A 12865-nucleotide genomic window follows, 5' to 3' on the forward strand; every position below is an offset into this window, starting at 1 on the left:
AATTAGATAATAATTAAATAATAATTAGATAATAATATTATTTTCTCCCAATATATTACATTAATAAAATAAATAGAAATTTGCGGAGTATTTAGACTTACAAAAATCAACAAAATGTGTAATTTAAGCAGGGATTGATATATGTATATATCTGTGTATATATATATATATATAGTTTATTTAATTTAATTTTTTTTTTTTTATTTAAAAAAAAAATTACTCAGTGTAATTTGAGCAGGAGTGACTTTTTTATGCCACAGAATTCACAGTATTAAGATAAGATAAGATAAGATAATCCTTTATTAGTCCCGCAGTGGGGAAATTCACAATATTAATAACTCCAATATAGCATTTAAGCACAGAAAAAATATATATTTTTTTGCATTGCTGTAGTTACAGTAGCTTTGATTTCTGAATTATTACAGTGACTTTTAAACGTATTAAACACGTTGAGGCGTCATCAGAAGGCGCGCCAAACAGTGACGCTGTGAAGCTGCGACAGGCATGCGTGCAGCACAGCAGCAGCAATGGAGGAGATGGAGGAAGGTGTGTGTGCGGTATTGAGGGAATACGGCAGTGAACAGAACTTACTATCCAAACCTGACGGATCAGCCACGTTTCTGCAAGGTGTTTACTCCCGCACTGCGTCTGTGTGTGTGTCTGTGGGCTGTCCTGGAGGGTTCTGCAGTGTTCTGGGCGGGCTGGTCAGTTCTGAATTAAGCTCTGCTCGGTGTGTGTTTCTGTAAACATGTTCACAGGGGACACCAGCGTGTTGGCAGGGGTTTATGGACCAGCTGAAGTGAAAGTGAGCAAGGAGATCTATGACCGGGCGACCCTGGAGGTGGTGATCCAGCCCAAAGTGGGCATGCCAAGTATGTGTGTATGTGTGACAGGTTTAAGGGGGAACTCGGCATGCCTGCATAATGCATTTGCTGGACCCAAGATTTCTTTAGTGATGTAGTGGTGAAAAGAATCAGGCATCACCATCACAAATATAGCTGCCACTTTATTTACTATCTAAAACTACCAGTGAGGTTTATACATAATGATGGTAAAATAGAATACAGACAAAATAGGTTTCATTTGGTGACAGTTTTAATAACTAAAATAAGCTACATCAGATCTGTAGAAGTATATAAAATGACACTGTAGCACATGGGGGCTGATTTACTGACCTGGACCACCTCCATATTTTGAAGTAAATTTAAGCACACTTAAATATGTTAAGACTTGGTGATGATGAATATAAATTTCATATAATAAATGTTTCAGTTCATGAACAGGGTGGGGTGGCTGTTGTGGTGCGCCGGGTAACACTACAACCTGCCAGTTAGTTACCAGACCATGTGGGAGACTGGGAATTGATTCCTGGTCTAGGTCTCTTTGGGCGTTTTCACACCTGAAAGTGTGGGCCGAGATCTGAACCACGGTTCTTAGTTTTCGTGCATTGTATACATCTGTGTCTCCCTATTCTTGATATTGTTTGGTTTGTGGAAGACCTTAAAAAGTTGTGAATTTGGCAAGTCAGATTCTGCCTCCCTGTATCCAACTCCCTTCCAGTGCAGGTGCGTCCCACAGTAGAATGAGAGCAACAGATTACCCTTATATTGCCTCTTATTTCTGTTTAAAATGAAGGGCTGCTGTTTTGATTTGGAGCAAACTGATAAGTCCATAGGTCCATAGGTGTGAATGGACCCTATGCTGCGCTACACCAACTTCAGTGGGCCACCGCTGTAATACGTCTAACTTTGTAAGGCTTGCATGGTGCCACGGGTGAACCACTATTCCCTGTGTTTGGCTTTTACAGACATGTACTGTCCAGTGAGAAGTTAGGGACTTATTTAACTCGCTGGTATTTAGTCTGCATCTAGCACTCGTTAGAAGTATCTTGCACAGTTTGCCAAAACAAGAGAAGAAAGAGAAACCTACAAAGAGTAGGTGCTATGTGCTGATGAGGTCGCCCCTCCCTGTCTCTCTCCCTGGCATAATTTACAGTGTTTAGATGTACTCCAGAATCAGGGTTAGGAACCACTGCTGTATACCACCACTCTGTATTAATCCACTAGTATTTATCAGATCTGTTGGAGTATCTTCACAGTGCGTGATGCATTACCCCCTCTCACCACAGGGTGGCAATCACATAAAGACTAAATTCTGTATGTGTGATGCACGTCCTCTAAAAACTTCTCATGACCCGCTTCCTCAGGTGTGCGGGAGCGTGCGAGAGAGCAGTGTGTGCGGGAGACGTGTGAGGCCGCTCTGCTTTCCACTCTTCATCCTCGGTCCTCCCTCACACTCATCCTCCAAGTAGTGCACGATGACGGTTCTGTATCCTTTGTAGCGCCGAACCTGTTCATAACTGATGCTCTGTTATATGTATCTGTCACAGTTCTGTGTTTGTTGGTATGTGTGTGTGTGTGTGCGCGTGCACGTGCGCGTGTGCTAGGCAGGGGGTGTGTTAATGTATGTGTGTGTCTATCTCATGGGGTGAATCCTTATCTGGTTCTCAGCTGCTGTCGTGCTGCCTGAACGCTGCCTGCATGGCGCTGATGGACGCCGGTCTGCCCATGGGCCGCCTGTTCTGCGGCGTGACCTGCGCCATTGATGCGGAAAGCCAGATCATTACAGACCCCACAGCTCAGCAGGAGAAGGTATGGGCCAGTTTTTTCCCCCCACTGAGATTCTGTGTCCTCGTTTCACATTCAGTCCCACATGCAGTGCGTTTGGACTGTGGGTGAGGAGGGGTTCTTGTCACACTAAGCAGTTTTTCTTTTCCCCACATTTCAGGAATGTCGAGCACTAATGACTTTTGCAATCGACAGTAAAGACCGCAATGTCCTGATGTCTTCGACAAAGGGTTCTTTCTCCGTTAAAGAGGTAAGTTAGTATGATTGTATGTATCTAACATTGTTTGTCATCCTTTTATTCTTATTTATTTGGGGATTTTTCCCATGTTTTCCCACAATTCCCACCCACGGACTCTGATATACCCATTCATACAATGCTCCCCGCACTGGGAAGGTGAAGGTGAAGGCAAGCCTGTGCTTCCTACAGGACATCTGAAGCCAACTTGACACTGTCTTTGAAACAGCTCGGACAGTTGAACACGCTCGGAGGAGAACACTAATTGACAAATGTGATGCGTCAGCTGACAGATGCCCACTTTTGCTAGCAGGGCCATCCTACCCACCCAAAGTGGGGGTGAAGCCAATTATACTTTCTAGGACTCCTGCTCGCAGGTAGCCATGGCATCACCAGGAGCCAATGACCTCATGTCCTTTTAATGATATTTAGGCTGGTTTCACAAATGCTGTGGCAGAGTGGCTCCAACTGCTTGCATTCATTGGCCATTCTCACTTGCAGCGTTTGCACTGCAGTGCAGTACAATAGGGTTTAAATCAGAAACAGCACGGTTTGTAAGCGACTTCTACAAACACTTCACAACACCTGTTGAAAAGTTGCTTTTGCTTTAAATCTTATTAGTTTTTTTTTTTTTTCTTGTCTCTTACAGCTGCAGCAGTGTATAGCAGTCAGCCAGAAGGCGTCTGAAAAGATATTCCAGTTTTATAGGGATTCTGTAAAACGGAGATACTCCAAGATACTCTAACAGTTTGGGCTTTTTTTTTTGTTTTTGATTGTAATTTGTATAATAAATGCATTTTTTACAGTTCAGAATCTGACCTCCTCATTTACAGGACAAAAAGGAGAAGCATATTCTAAACTTTTGCCTTTAATACACTTTCCTGCCTGAAAACTGGCTGGTAGTCCCACATACAACCTCATTACCTACAGAAAAGCATAGAATACAAGGCACCTTTAGACAAGAAGGGTGCATTTATACTATTTATTTATGCAGTTCGGTCTGTATGGGTTGCGGTTTGCAAAAATGTTAATTGGTTTTTCCAATTATATATAATTATATATTATATTTTGGGATTGCAGTAACATTTATTCAATGTTAAGGTTTTTTTTGTTTGTTTTTGGGGGTTTTTCCCCCTAGTTAACTTGTAAAAATGGGTTATTGATATAAAATGAATGCACCATCCTGCACTGCAAAAGTGTGTGTGTGAGTGAATTTTATAGTTTTTTAAAACATTCGGGGAAAGCGTGCATACACTTGAAGCCTGTTTACATCTGCCATTACCATGCACTTTGTGACCAGATGAGATCCGATTTTATTTTCACGCTTAAAAAGATCACCAACATGTACATTGCTTACGTTTTACTTTACTGAAAGCAATTGTTTCTAGTCAAAATTGTAGTGCTGATCTAGGAGACTGTGAACAGTTTAGAGAATCAGGATCACAGAAAACGCATTACGTTTACACTTGTGTTAAATGTGGAGATCCAGAAGATCCATCTCTGACCCCCTCTGAATGTGATTAGAGGGAGCCAGCTGTAATCTGATCACAATGCGGCCTGGGGGTGTTTACATGGGGACAAGTGAAATCGGAGTGTGGTCCATTGCCAGGTATAAACAGCTTCTTAGTGTCATATGACCGATTTCGCTTAAGTACCTTTTACAACAAAGACTGCTTCCTAAACCAGCTTTGAGCGTTCTGGAGACTTCATAGAAACCAACAGTTTAAAGATTGTAACCGTGAAGCATAACTTTTCTCTAGAGAAACTTAAGCAGCAATGCTCTGCTACAGGCTGTCGGGCAGAAGGTCAATGGAAACGTAGCTCCTGATGCTCCTGTGGTGTTCACCACAATAACAAGAAACCACTCTGACCCACAAAGCAGTTAAACGTTAAATCGAGTGCATTTATTGGTTTAGATCCAGGAATATTTATTATATACATCCACATTTACACAGAGTTTTGTGAAGCAGACCAAACGAATGAGCTGGATGGAGGTGGAGGTGCCTCTCATCTCTCGCAGGCTTCTGACCAACAGGGCCTATTGACTGGAGCTTCAAATGGCAGCCCACTGCTTGATGTTGTGTACTCTAACACAGCTGTATATGCAGTGGTGTGGTGTGTTATCTCCCCATTCAAATGTGCTATTGGTCCAGTTGCACATCACTCCCCCTGCCGTGATATGACCCACTTCCTCACTAGTTGGGAGGGGGGTGAGGGGGTGCGCTCTGAATGCACCTGCCAGGACGGCTTTTCTTGACCACTGCTATATGACTTTAATCTCTTTTAACAGCTGATATTTTAACCTTGACTGAATTTTGGCATTTCTCCTCTCGTCTTTAGCAGTGTTACATATGAGTACACACAAAAGCAACTGCCTAACAGTCCTGATTTAGGTTAATGTGGAGCATGTGAGCAAAATCAATTTGTTTGTAAATGTCTGATTGTTTTCATACCAAAAACAAACCCTCATTTTAACCTGCCCATAACTCCAGCGTCAGCTCGCCAACTAGTCAGCACTCAGTAGCAGTAATGGTAGCGTCTCCACAGGTACATTTTCTTTGCTTTTTTTTTCTTACATACATCATTCTACCTTCCAAAATTAAAGGAAGATCCTGGACAAGTGGTTAGACACTATTTTAACCTTGAGTTTGTAGCCGTTTAGCTCCGTTCACCTCTATTTATTGAGAACTTGCTTTTCCCTTTAGCATTTCGCAGTAATTTTTTATAAAACCAGACAAATAGGAAGTAGCCAGACTCTCCATAAACTGGCTCTGATTGTCCCTCAACTGGGGTAGCTTTTAGCCTAGCACCTGTGGTGAGGATACCCGCAGTGGCAGTCCTTCTCATTCTCTGGTGAACTAAAATTAGCTTTTTTTAGCCTTGCTACTCATAGCTACTTTTATCTTCAAAAAGCCTTTGCTAGTGGGCTGTGTTTATGTAAATGTTTATGTAAATGTTGGGGTAAATAAAAAATTGTCAGAACTGTTACTGTTACCATTTTGCGCTTTTATAATTTACCCGTTTTACAGCTCTGTTTTGGTTTGGATTATCTTTCGAATAAACAGACAACAGTGTTTGAGGCTCACGCCATGTCAGTTCCATGTACCGGAATCTCATCATTCAACTTTCCATTCTACAGCACCTTAAAAATGAGAGCATAACTGAACTATCCCCACAGTTTGGCACTGAAGCCACTTCATGAAATGGAGTGTCTGTCTTACATTTACATTACATTTATGGCATTTAGCAGACGCTCTTATCCAGAGCGACTTACAAGGTTACTCATATTACAGAGTTGGGCCAATGTAGTGTTAGGAGTCTTGCCCAAGGACTCTTATTGGTGTAGCACAGCATAGTCACCCAGACCGGGAATCGAACCCCAGTCTCCCGCATGGTGTGGTAGCTTAGTGGCAGGTAGTGGTGTTATCTGTTGTGCCACACCAACCACCAACTGTCTTGTCAGTTAATTGGCTAATTGGCATGATGTCCAGTATAACTGAATATGAGGCCGACACAGCACGTAATGTGCAACATTTAAAAGGCATCACCTCCAAATGGTTGGTAGCCTACATTGTAAAGGCAAACAGCATGGGGCGATCTCACTAGTTTCCATCTCTGTGATGTTATTGAAATAATGGGAAGTAAAGGTGGCCTTGAACTTGGAGCAAGACCCAGCTAACATGTCCATGTGAGGCCTGTATGGGTAGCCCAACTGTGAACCAGAAAGTTTTGTCGTCTGGCTCCATGTTGGCCCCACATATGGATGCCCACAAGGGTCAATAATTGTACCACGAGGGGTTAAACTCGGGCCCCATCTGGGTTATACACTGCCGGGGTGGCACCCATGTGAGATTAAGATGGGCTGTAATGATGGGGTCCATTTGGGAAGCCCATTTGGGTCCCAGTAACATAGTATATACAAACCCATTCAGAGCCCATTCCCACCTGGAACCTATCCATGTGGGTTCCACATGAGCATGTTGGCTGGGAAAGAGAGATTCAAATTATTGCTCAGGCTGTAGATTAAGCATTACAGGAAAAATCTGTATCCAATTATATAGAAGGTCACACTGTGTTAAGATCTATCTGTGGAATGTGAACCGCTGCACTGTGGATATCCATACGTTACATGATCATAATCAGAGAAATGATATTAAACGTTGTTTCTGTGAGCCATAGAAGCTGGATCTCCATCTTCAACACCAGCACAAACAAAAACGACACATGGTTGTTCATCTCAAGCAAACAGAAGATCGTAGTAACAGAGTGTATTGTAGAAACTCTAAAGAACAGTACGTTGTAGTGTTGGTGTGGCTCCCCACACTTGTCAGTGTCATTTTAAGTAGTAATCCATGGGTGATAACATGACAGAGCTCAAGCAGCTCCAGTAGCTCCAGAGGCCTTTTTGTGGTCCAGCTTTTCATAAAATGGTCTCAGTGCAGAGTGCCCATGCAGATAGATGCACTGTAAGAATGTAAGCATGTAGTGTAGTGTAAGTCACTGACCCCCAGATTAGCGTTGATGCTATTAGGACTCAAATATGAGTGTAAGGTTTGTGGCCTGGAATTCCCTTTCTCCCGAATAGATTTCATAATCTCAGTGCACGCCCTCAATCAAACAGATGCAGCTCAGGCTCAGCAACCACCAGAGCAGGAGGGAGCTCAGTCAACGGTGTTCAGATCACTGTGGAAAAACGTCAGCGCCGGGCTACGTTAGGTGACACTGACTGCAGTAGACCTCCCTCTCTTCCCACCATTTCATATGTGTTGTTGTTAATAGATGGGAAAACAGAGTGCTATATTTGTCACAGCAGAAACAGACCTGCAGGAGAGACGTCTCTTAATGGCGTGACTCATAGTGGAAGCCACGCTATGAGTGTCAGTGTGTGCAGTCACATTTCAGACTTTCCATTCCATGTCCTTACTTAGAAACGGTTATATCTGTACCTGTGGAGGAGCGTGCTGTTTACCGCATTTGCCCTGTGGTTCCCGTTCTATTATTACTCATTTCTGGGCTCTTTTTGTTGCTGTTTCTGGACTATTGAGAACATGTTGGTGTCTGCAGTACTGTGCAAAAGTTGGAGACCATTCCCTTTTAGTCAAAACAGCCCTTAAGTTGCTCATTTCTCTACCACTACATTTATTACAGCTTCCAAAAATCTCAGGAGACTCATTTTCCATGTTTCCAATGGCTTCTTGGCCTGCTTTACATCCTTTCTGACCCAGAGTGCTGAGCCATCTTCTCACAGTGGAAGGATGGACACCTGAAACACTTATGGATGCTTTCAGATCTGACGATCCGAAAAAGGACCTTGACGTTCCCCTCTCTCTCAAAGCTGAAAGTGCTGTTTATCTGAGGAGGACAGTTTTTGTGGTCTAGCAGGTCTTGCATGGTTGTTGGGGTCCCACTTTCTCCATAACACTCCAGTTTCCTCAGAAACGAATGACTTTTACATACTGTTTTTGACTGGAAATTAAATAAGTGAAGGCTGGTCTCTGACCTTTGCACAGTAATGTACATTTCCTTGTACTTGGACACACAGATTTAATTCATTGTTGTTTGTTGGAGCTTTGGAGCTGGCCTGAGGACTTGTGACTGAATAACATCAGTCTGGGTCTTGCTGTTCGACTGTAAGGTCCACTGCAGCACTCTTGTCTTCTTGTCCTTGTGAAGGCCTTCAAACAAACCCTCAGGCTTTACTCCCCATCAAATCATGTAGGAAGACAGACCTGCTTACCTTCGTGGGCTGTTTTTTTTCCCCCCCAAATGGCTTAAAGTGATTAGAGCTGCACTTAGAATATTTCAACCAGAACTGAGAGTGACGATGTATAGCAGTCTTGGTCTCCCTCCACATTAAGTGTCCTCTAAGAGCCTTTTAAACTGCTGTGATTTTGTCATATTAGTCCTGAGATCCATTCCCAGCAGTCTTCGGTTTCCTAACTTGGTTTCCATCCCTCAATATATCTTCATGGCTCTTTAGATCCACAGGCATTTTCATGAAGCTTAGTGAAAGGGTGCAAGTCAGTTGTTACAAGGTGTGGATTCATGTTAGTATATGAGCAAAATTACTGGTGTCTTGACAAGGCGGGGACTGTGCTGTAAAAGGGGCGGGGTTTGTGATGTGGCGGGGTCTTAAGGTGGTTTCCCAGACAAGTAGGAGATGAGTGCGGCGATGGCACAGATGTAGGTGATGATGCCAAAGATGATCGAGAGGATGGAGAGCCACAGAGCCTGGCGGGACGCCGTGCTGGCCCCCTGGAAGTCACCCTGCGCCGATGCTTTATTAGTCTGGACATGGCAGGTCGAAGCAGGGCAGGAAAGAAAGAAACAGTGAAATGGTCAGTACAGGTATTACTTGGCACAACAGTAGGCAGCTCCCCACCCCTCTCATAAAGAATACATCATAAATTCAGCCAAAGAGAATATGTGATTGCCATTTTGCCATTTAGCTGGTTTCCATCCAATATCTGTGCTCTTTTCATTGAGGTCATTATTCCTTTTCTTCTCAACTCCCTTGTCTCCAACAAAAGACTTCATTTTCGACGGCACCTCATGGTCTATTGGAAATCCATGACCAAGGGCTGCTCATCATGACTTTAATTAAAACCTTAACAAATTCCATTGACTAGAACATCAGCCCGCTGTCATGCTGTCACTCAGCCACACGAGGACGGTAATAGAAAATTCAGCTCAGACCTGGACGTGTTCCCAGACAGCCATACATAGTGAGCGGAGAGACAAAGCATGAGAGCATTACACAGAACTGCCATCCTGTACCTCCATCCCATTAGCTGTGGGCTTTCGCTCTGAAAATGAGCTGAACCGGCAGAAGCAGACATGATGGAAAAGCCAAATTTAGCTTGAAATCGAATTGACGGTTAACTAGGATTGCTAACCCTCAATGATTGGCTTTCAGAGGAATTGGCCAAGGCCAAGCAGTTCCTGTATTTCCTATGACGGAAGCCAAGCAACAAATGGCTTTACTGTTTGTGTGTTGCTTGGATAGATAGCAGGAATACTGTATATATGATAATGCAAATGCTGCTTTTTGTACTGTTTCTGCCTTGGAACCACTAAAATGCTGTGCAAAATAGACCCGAAGCATGTTTTTGCAGCAGTCAAAACCTTTATCGACTAATATAAGAGCGTACTGCGTCAGGCGATGGATTAAGGCCGCAGTTACACTGGTGTAATTGAATGCATAAACAAAACCCACCACTTGCCATTGATTTCAATGAGAACAATAAGCTGTCTGACAGCAGACAGCAAACCATAGCAATGTGTCAGAATTATGTTCCACTGTCCATTTAAAAAGTACACCAGAGTTTAACTTTCTCTGGATCACAGCCCAGTGCACTTGTGTGTCAGCCAACAGGAGACAGTGTGGGCAGGGCCTCAGCCTGTCACAGATATTTTAACCTAAATGGGGAAGAAGCCAATCGCTGCTTTTAGCTCTTATCCAAAGCGGCAATCTCCAACTATGTCCAACAACATAGCAGGACAGCGACTGGTCTAATTTAAACCCTTTAAACAGGCTATGGCCCACCTTTCTCCTTCCCATGTAGTTTGACCTAATGGCACTAGATCAAACTAGCTACACTAGCTAGCTAATTCAACAGTCCACAATAAAGACTGTGACGGAGAAGCTCAATTCAATTTAGAGGTTCCAGATTAACAGCAATGTACATATTCCCCCTCCCAACATTGCTGTCAAGTGGATTCAGCAATCCTGCTGTCAACCCTGTAACTCGAATCGAGCTGCTTTCATGATCTCACCGCATTTACAAGAACAGTGGACTAGCCTGACAGCCGTCCTGCAGCACAGCCAGACCAGTGTCGTGTTATTTAGCTGTCTGCCATGCTGATTCTCTGGTGGCATAATCCTGCAAATCTCGGGGTAATCCTGTGTAAACCCACAGGTATAATTCTGTGATGTCCGCACTCTCCGCAATCGCTCATCAAACATCACCTGCTGCCTAAGCTTCCCTGCAAACTACTGCCAATTGTCACACTGCCTTTCTGACAGGAGATTAGATGAGTATATATCTGATTAAACATGAATATACATTAATCGTAAATTAATGTGTTCCTACATTATTGAAAATTGCAGGAATCTGTTGTTCTGAATGAAGGAAAATATGGAAAATACAACAGTAACAGGCATCCTAGACAATGATACACGATTGTTGCTCCATTTTTTGCCATCTCATTTCTCTTGTCTGCCATCTCTTGTTCTTTTAATATTTCATGAGGGAACAGAACCACTTGAGCTTTTAATGTCCTTGATGATTCACAGTATGAGGCTGTTGTACTTATGGGTACTCATGCGACCCATCCACAGAACAGACCTGTGTGAACAACACAAAGCTGGAGGCAAATCCACTCTGGCCACAAATGGCATTCATCAGTTAGTTAGCATATGCCAACTGCTGGTATTTTTGTACACAGAAAATACAGGGTAAAGCAGAATATATACACAGATCAGCCATAACATTAATACCACCTGCCCAATATTGAGTTGGTCCCCCCTGTGCCACCACAACAGATCTCGGCATTTGATGCATGGACTTCCCAATACCTCTGATGGTGTCCCGTGGTATCAGACGCCAAGTACTGCATGTTGTGAGGTGGGGCCTCCATGGATTACATCAACGAGCCTTAGGTGCTCATGACCCTGTCGCCTGTTCACAGGTGGGTCCTTTTTTGGACCACGTTTGATCGGTACTGACCACTACATACTGGGACACCCTACATGACATGCTGGATGTTTTGGAGATGTTCTGACCCAGTCGTCTTGCCATCATACTTTTGCCCTTGACAAAGTGGCTCAGATTCTTATGCTTCACCATTTTTCCTGCTTTCATCACAGAACTGACTGTAAATATTAGGGGTATAAGCAAATATTTATATAATTGATATATAAATATTGATAAGCAGTGTTTTATGCATTATGCATTAAGTGAGACGCCACAGTAAAGGGGCTTGTACCTTCTGTGACAGGTAGAAGGCTGCGATGCCTAGAGGCCAGAAGCAACAGAGCATGGAGAAGAAGGCCAAACCCAGGTAGTCCTGTGGGATCATGAGTGGAAAGTTGCTTTCACTGTCCGTGTCACTGAAGTCGTCACTAGAGGAGTCCTGTGGGACACAGAGACACGAGAGTCAGCTGGGATCAGAAAATAACATGGACTGTCCAAAAGTAAACCGGAGAAAACAGTGATATACAGTGGCAGGTAAAAGTTGTGTTACTGTGAATAGTTAAGTTAGTAGAAGATAAACTGATCTCCAAAAAGCATGAAGTTATTAATGAAACATTTTCCAGCTTAGTGAATTAGTGTATTATTATTGTGTTTTAATACAATTTTAGAATGAAAGACTCTTATCCAGAGTGACTTACAAAAGTGCTTTGCTGTTTACTATGAAAAATACCCTTAGATAATTTGTATAGTAAAGTAGATTAAGGAGCACCATGCAAAAGTTATGGGTCATAAGCCTGGTGATGCAGATTTCCAAAGCTTTATAAATACTCCTCGAACATTGTCCCAAAAAGTCTGACTGCAAAAAAAATCTTCAGGAAGATTAAGTAGACTCTAGAGTGGTGGGGCACTATTCTACTGTGCAGCAACACCTACACAAATATAGCCTTCATTGAAGAGTCATCAGAAAGTAATGCGTTTTCTGTGTCCTCGGCACAAAGGTCAGCGTCAGAGGAACATCTAAACAAGCCTAAAGCATTATGGAAAGTCCTGTAGACTAAAGAAGCAATCATATGTTTGAAAAGAACACATTGCCAACTGTTAAATACAGTGGTGGACTGAAAATGCTTTGGGCTTGTGTTGCAGCCAGTGGCACAGAGAAAATTTCATGGTTAGAGGGAAGAATGGATTCAGTAAAATACTAACACATATTAGAGGCAAATATCAGAACATTTTGCTAAAGATGAAAAGTTGAAGATGAAAAGAGGATACAGCAGAGTAATAGATCATAAATCTCACCTAAAAAGTGT

General features: G+C 42.9%; 2 protein-coding genes across 3 annotated transcripts in view; one reads left to right on the forward strand and one right to left on the reverse strand.

Moving 5' to 3' along the window:
- The first annotated feature begins 507 nt into the window (after positions 1-507).
- On the forward strand, positions 508-3795 carry exosc5 (exosome component 5). Its single transcript, XM_072694638.1, has 6 exons — positions 508-627; positions 759-872; positions 2207-2328; positions 2511-2651; positions 2788-2877; positions 3512-3795. The coding sequence occupies exons 1-6, from the start codon at positions 528-530 to the stop codon at positions 3605-3607; spliced, it is 663 nt and encodes a 220-aa protein (XP_072550739.1). The 5' UTR covers positions 508-527; the 3' UTR covers positions 3608-3795.
- A 945-nt stretch (positions 3796-4740) lies between these two features.
- Positions 4741-12865, reverse strand: part of tmem91 (transmembrane protein 91) — a 36978-nt gene continuing 28853 nt past the window's right edge. For both annotated transcript variants that reach the window (XM_072694637.1, XM_072694636.1), the window contains exons 3-4: positions 11851-11997; positions 4741-9150 (exon numbers count right to left, since the gene is read on the reverse strand). In XM_072694637.1, coding sequence (XP_072550738.1) covers positions 8995-9150; positions 11851-11997 — 303 coding nt within the window. In that variant the 3' untranslated portion in view covers positions 4741-8994. The remainder of the gene's footprint in view (positions 9151-11850; positions 11998-12865) is intronic.

The sequence above is a fragment of the Salminus brasiliensis genome, chromosome 13 (assembly GCF_030463535.1).
Source record: "Salminus brasiliensis chromosome 13, fSalBra1.hap2, whole genome shotgun sequence".
Lineage (NCBI taxonomy): Eukaryota > Metazoa > Chordata > Actinopteri > Characiformes > Bryconidae > Salminus > Salminus brasiliensis.

What these genes read in the sequence shown, in the direction of transcription:
- exosc5 (XM_072694638.1), top strand. Translation starts at nt 528, where the DNA reads ATGGAGGAGATGGAGGAAGGTGTGTGTGCGGTATTGAGGGAATACGGC. An exon ending in GCCCAAAGTGGGCATGCCAA is followed by an intron (nt 873 to 2,206) that starts GTATGTGTGTAT and finishes CCGCTTCCTCAG; the next exon opens with GTGTGCGGGAGCGTGCGAGA. An exon ending in TAGTGCACGATGACGGTTCT is followed by an intron (nt 2,329 to 2,510) that starts GTATCCTTTGTA and finishes TCTGGTTCTCAG; the next exon opens with CTGCTGTCGTGCTGCCTGAA.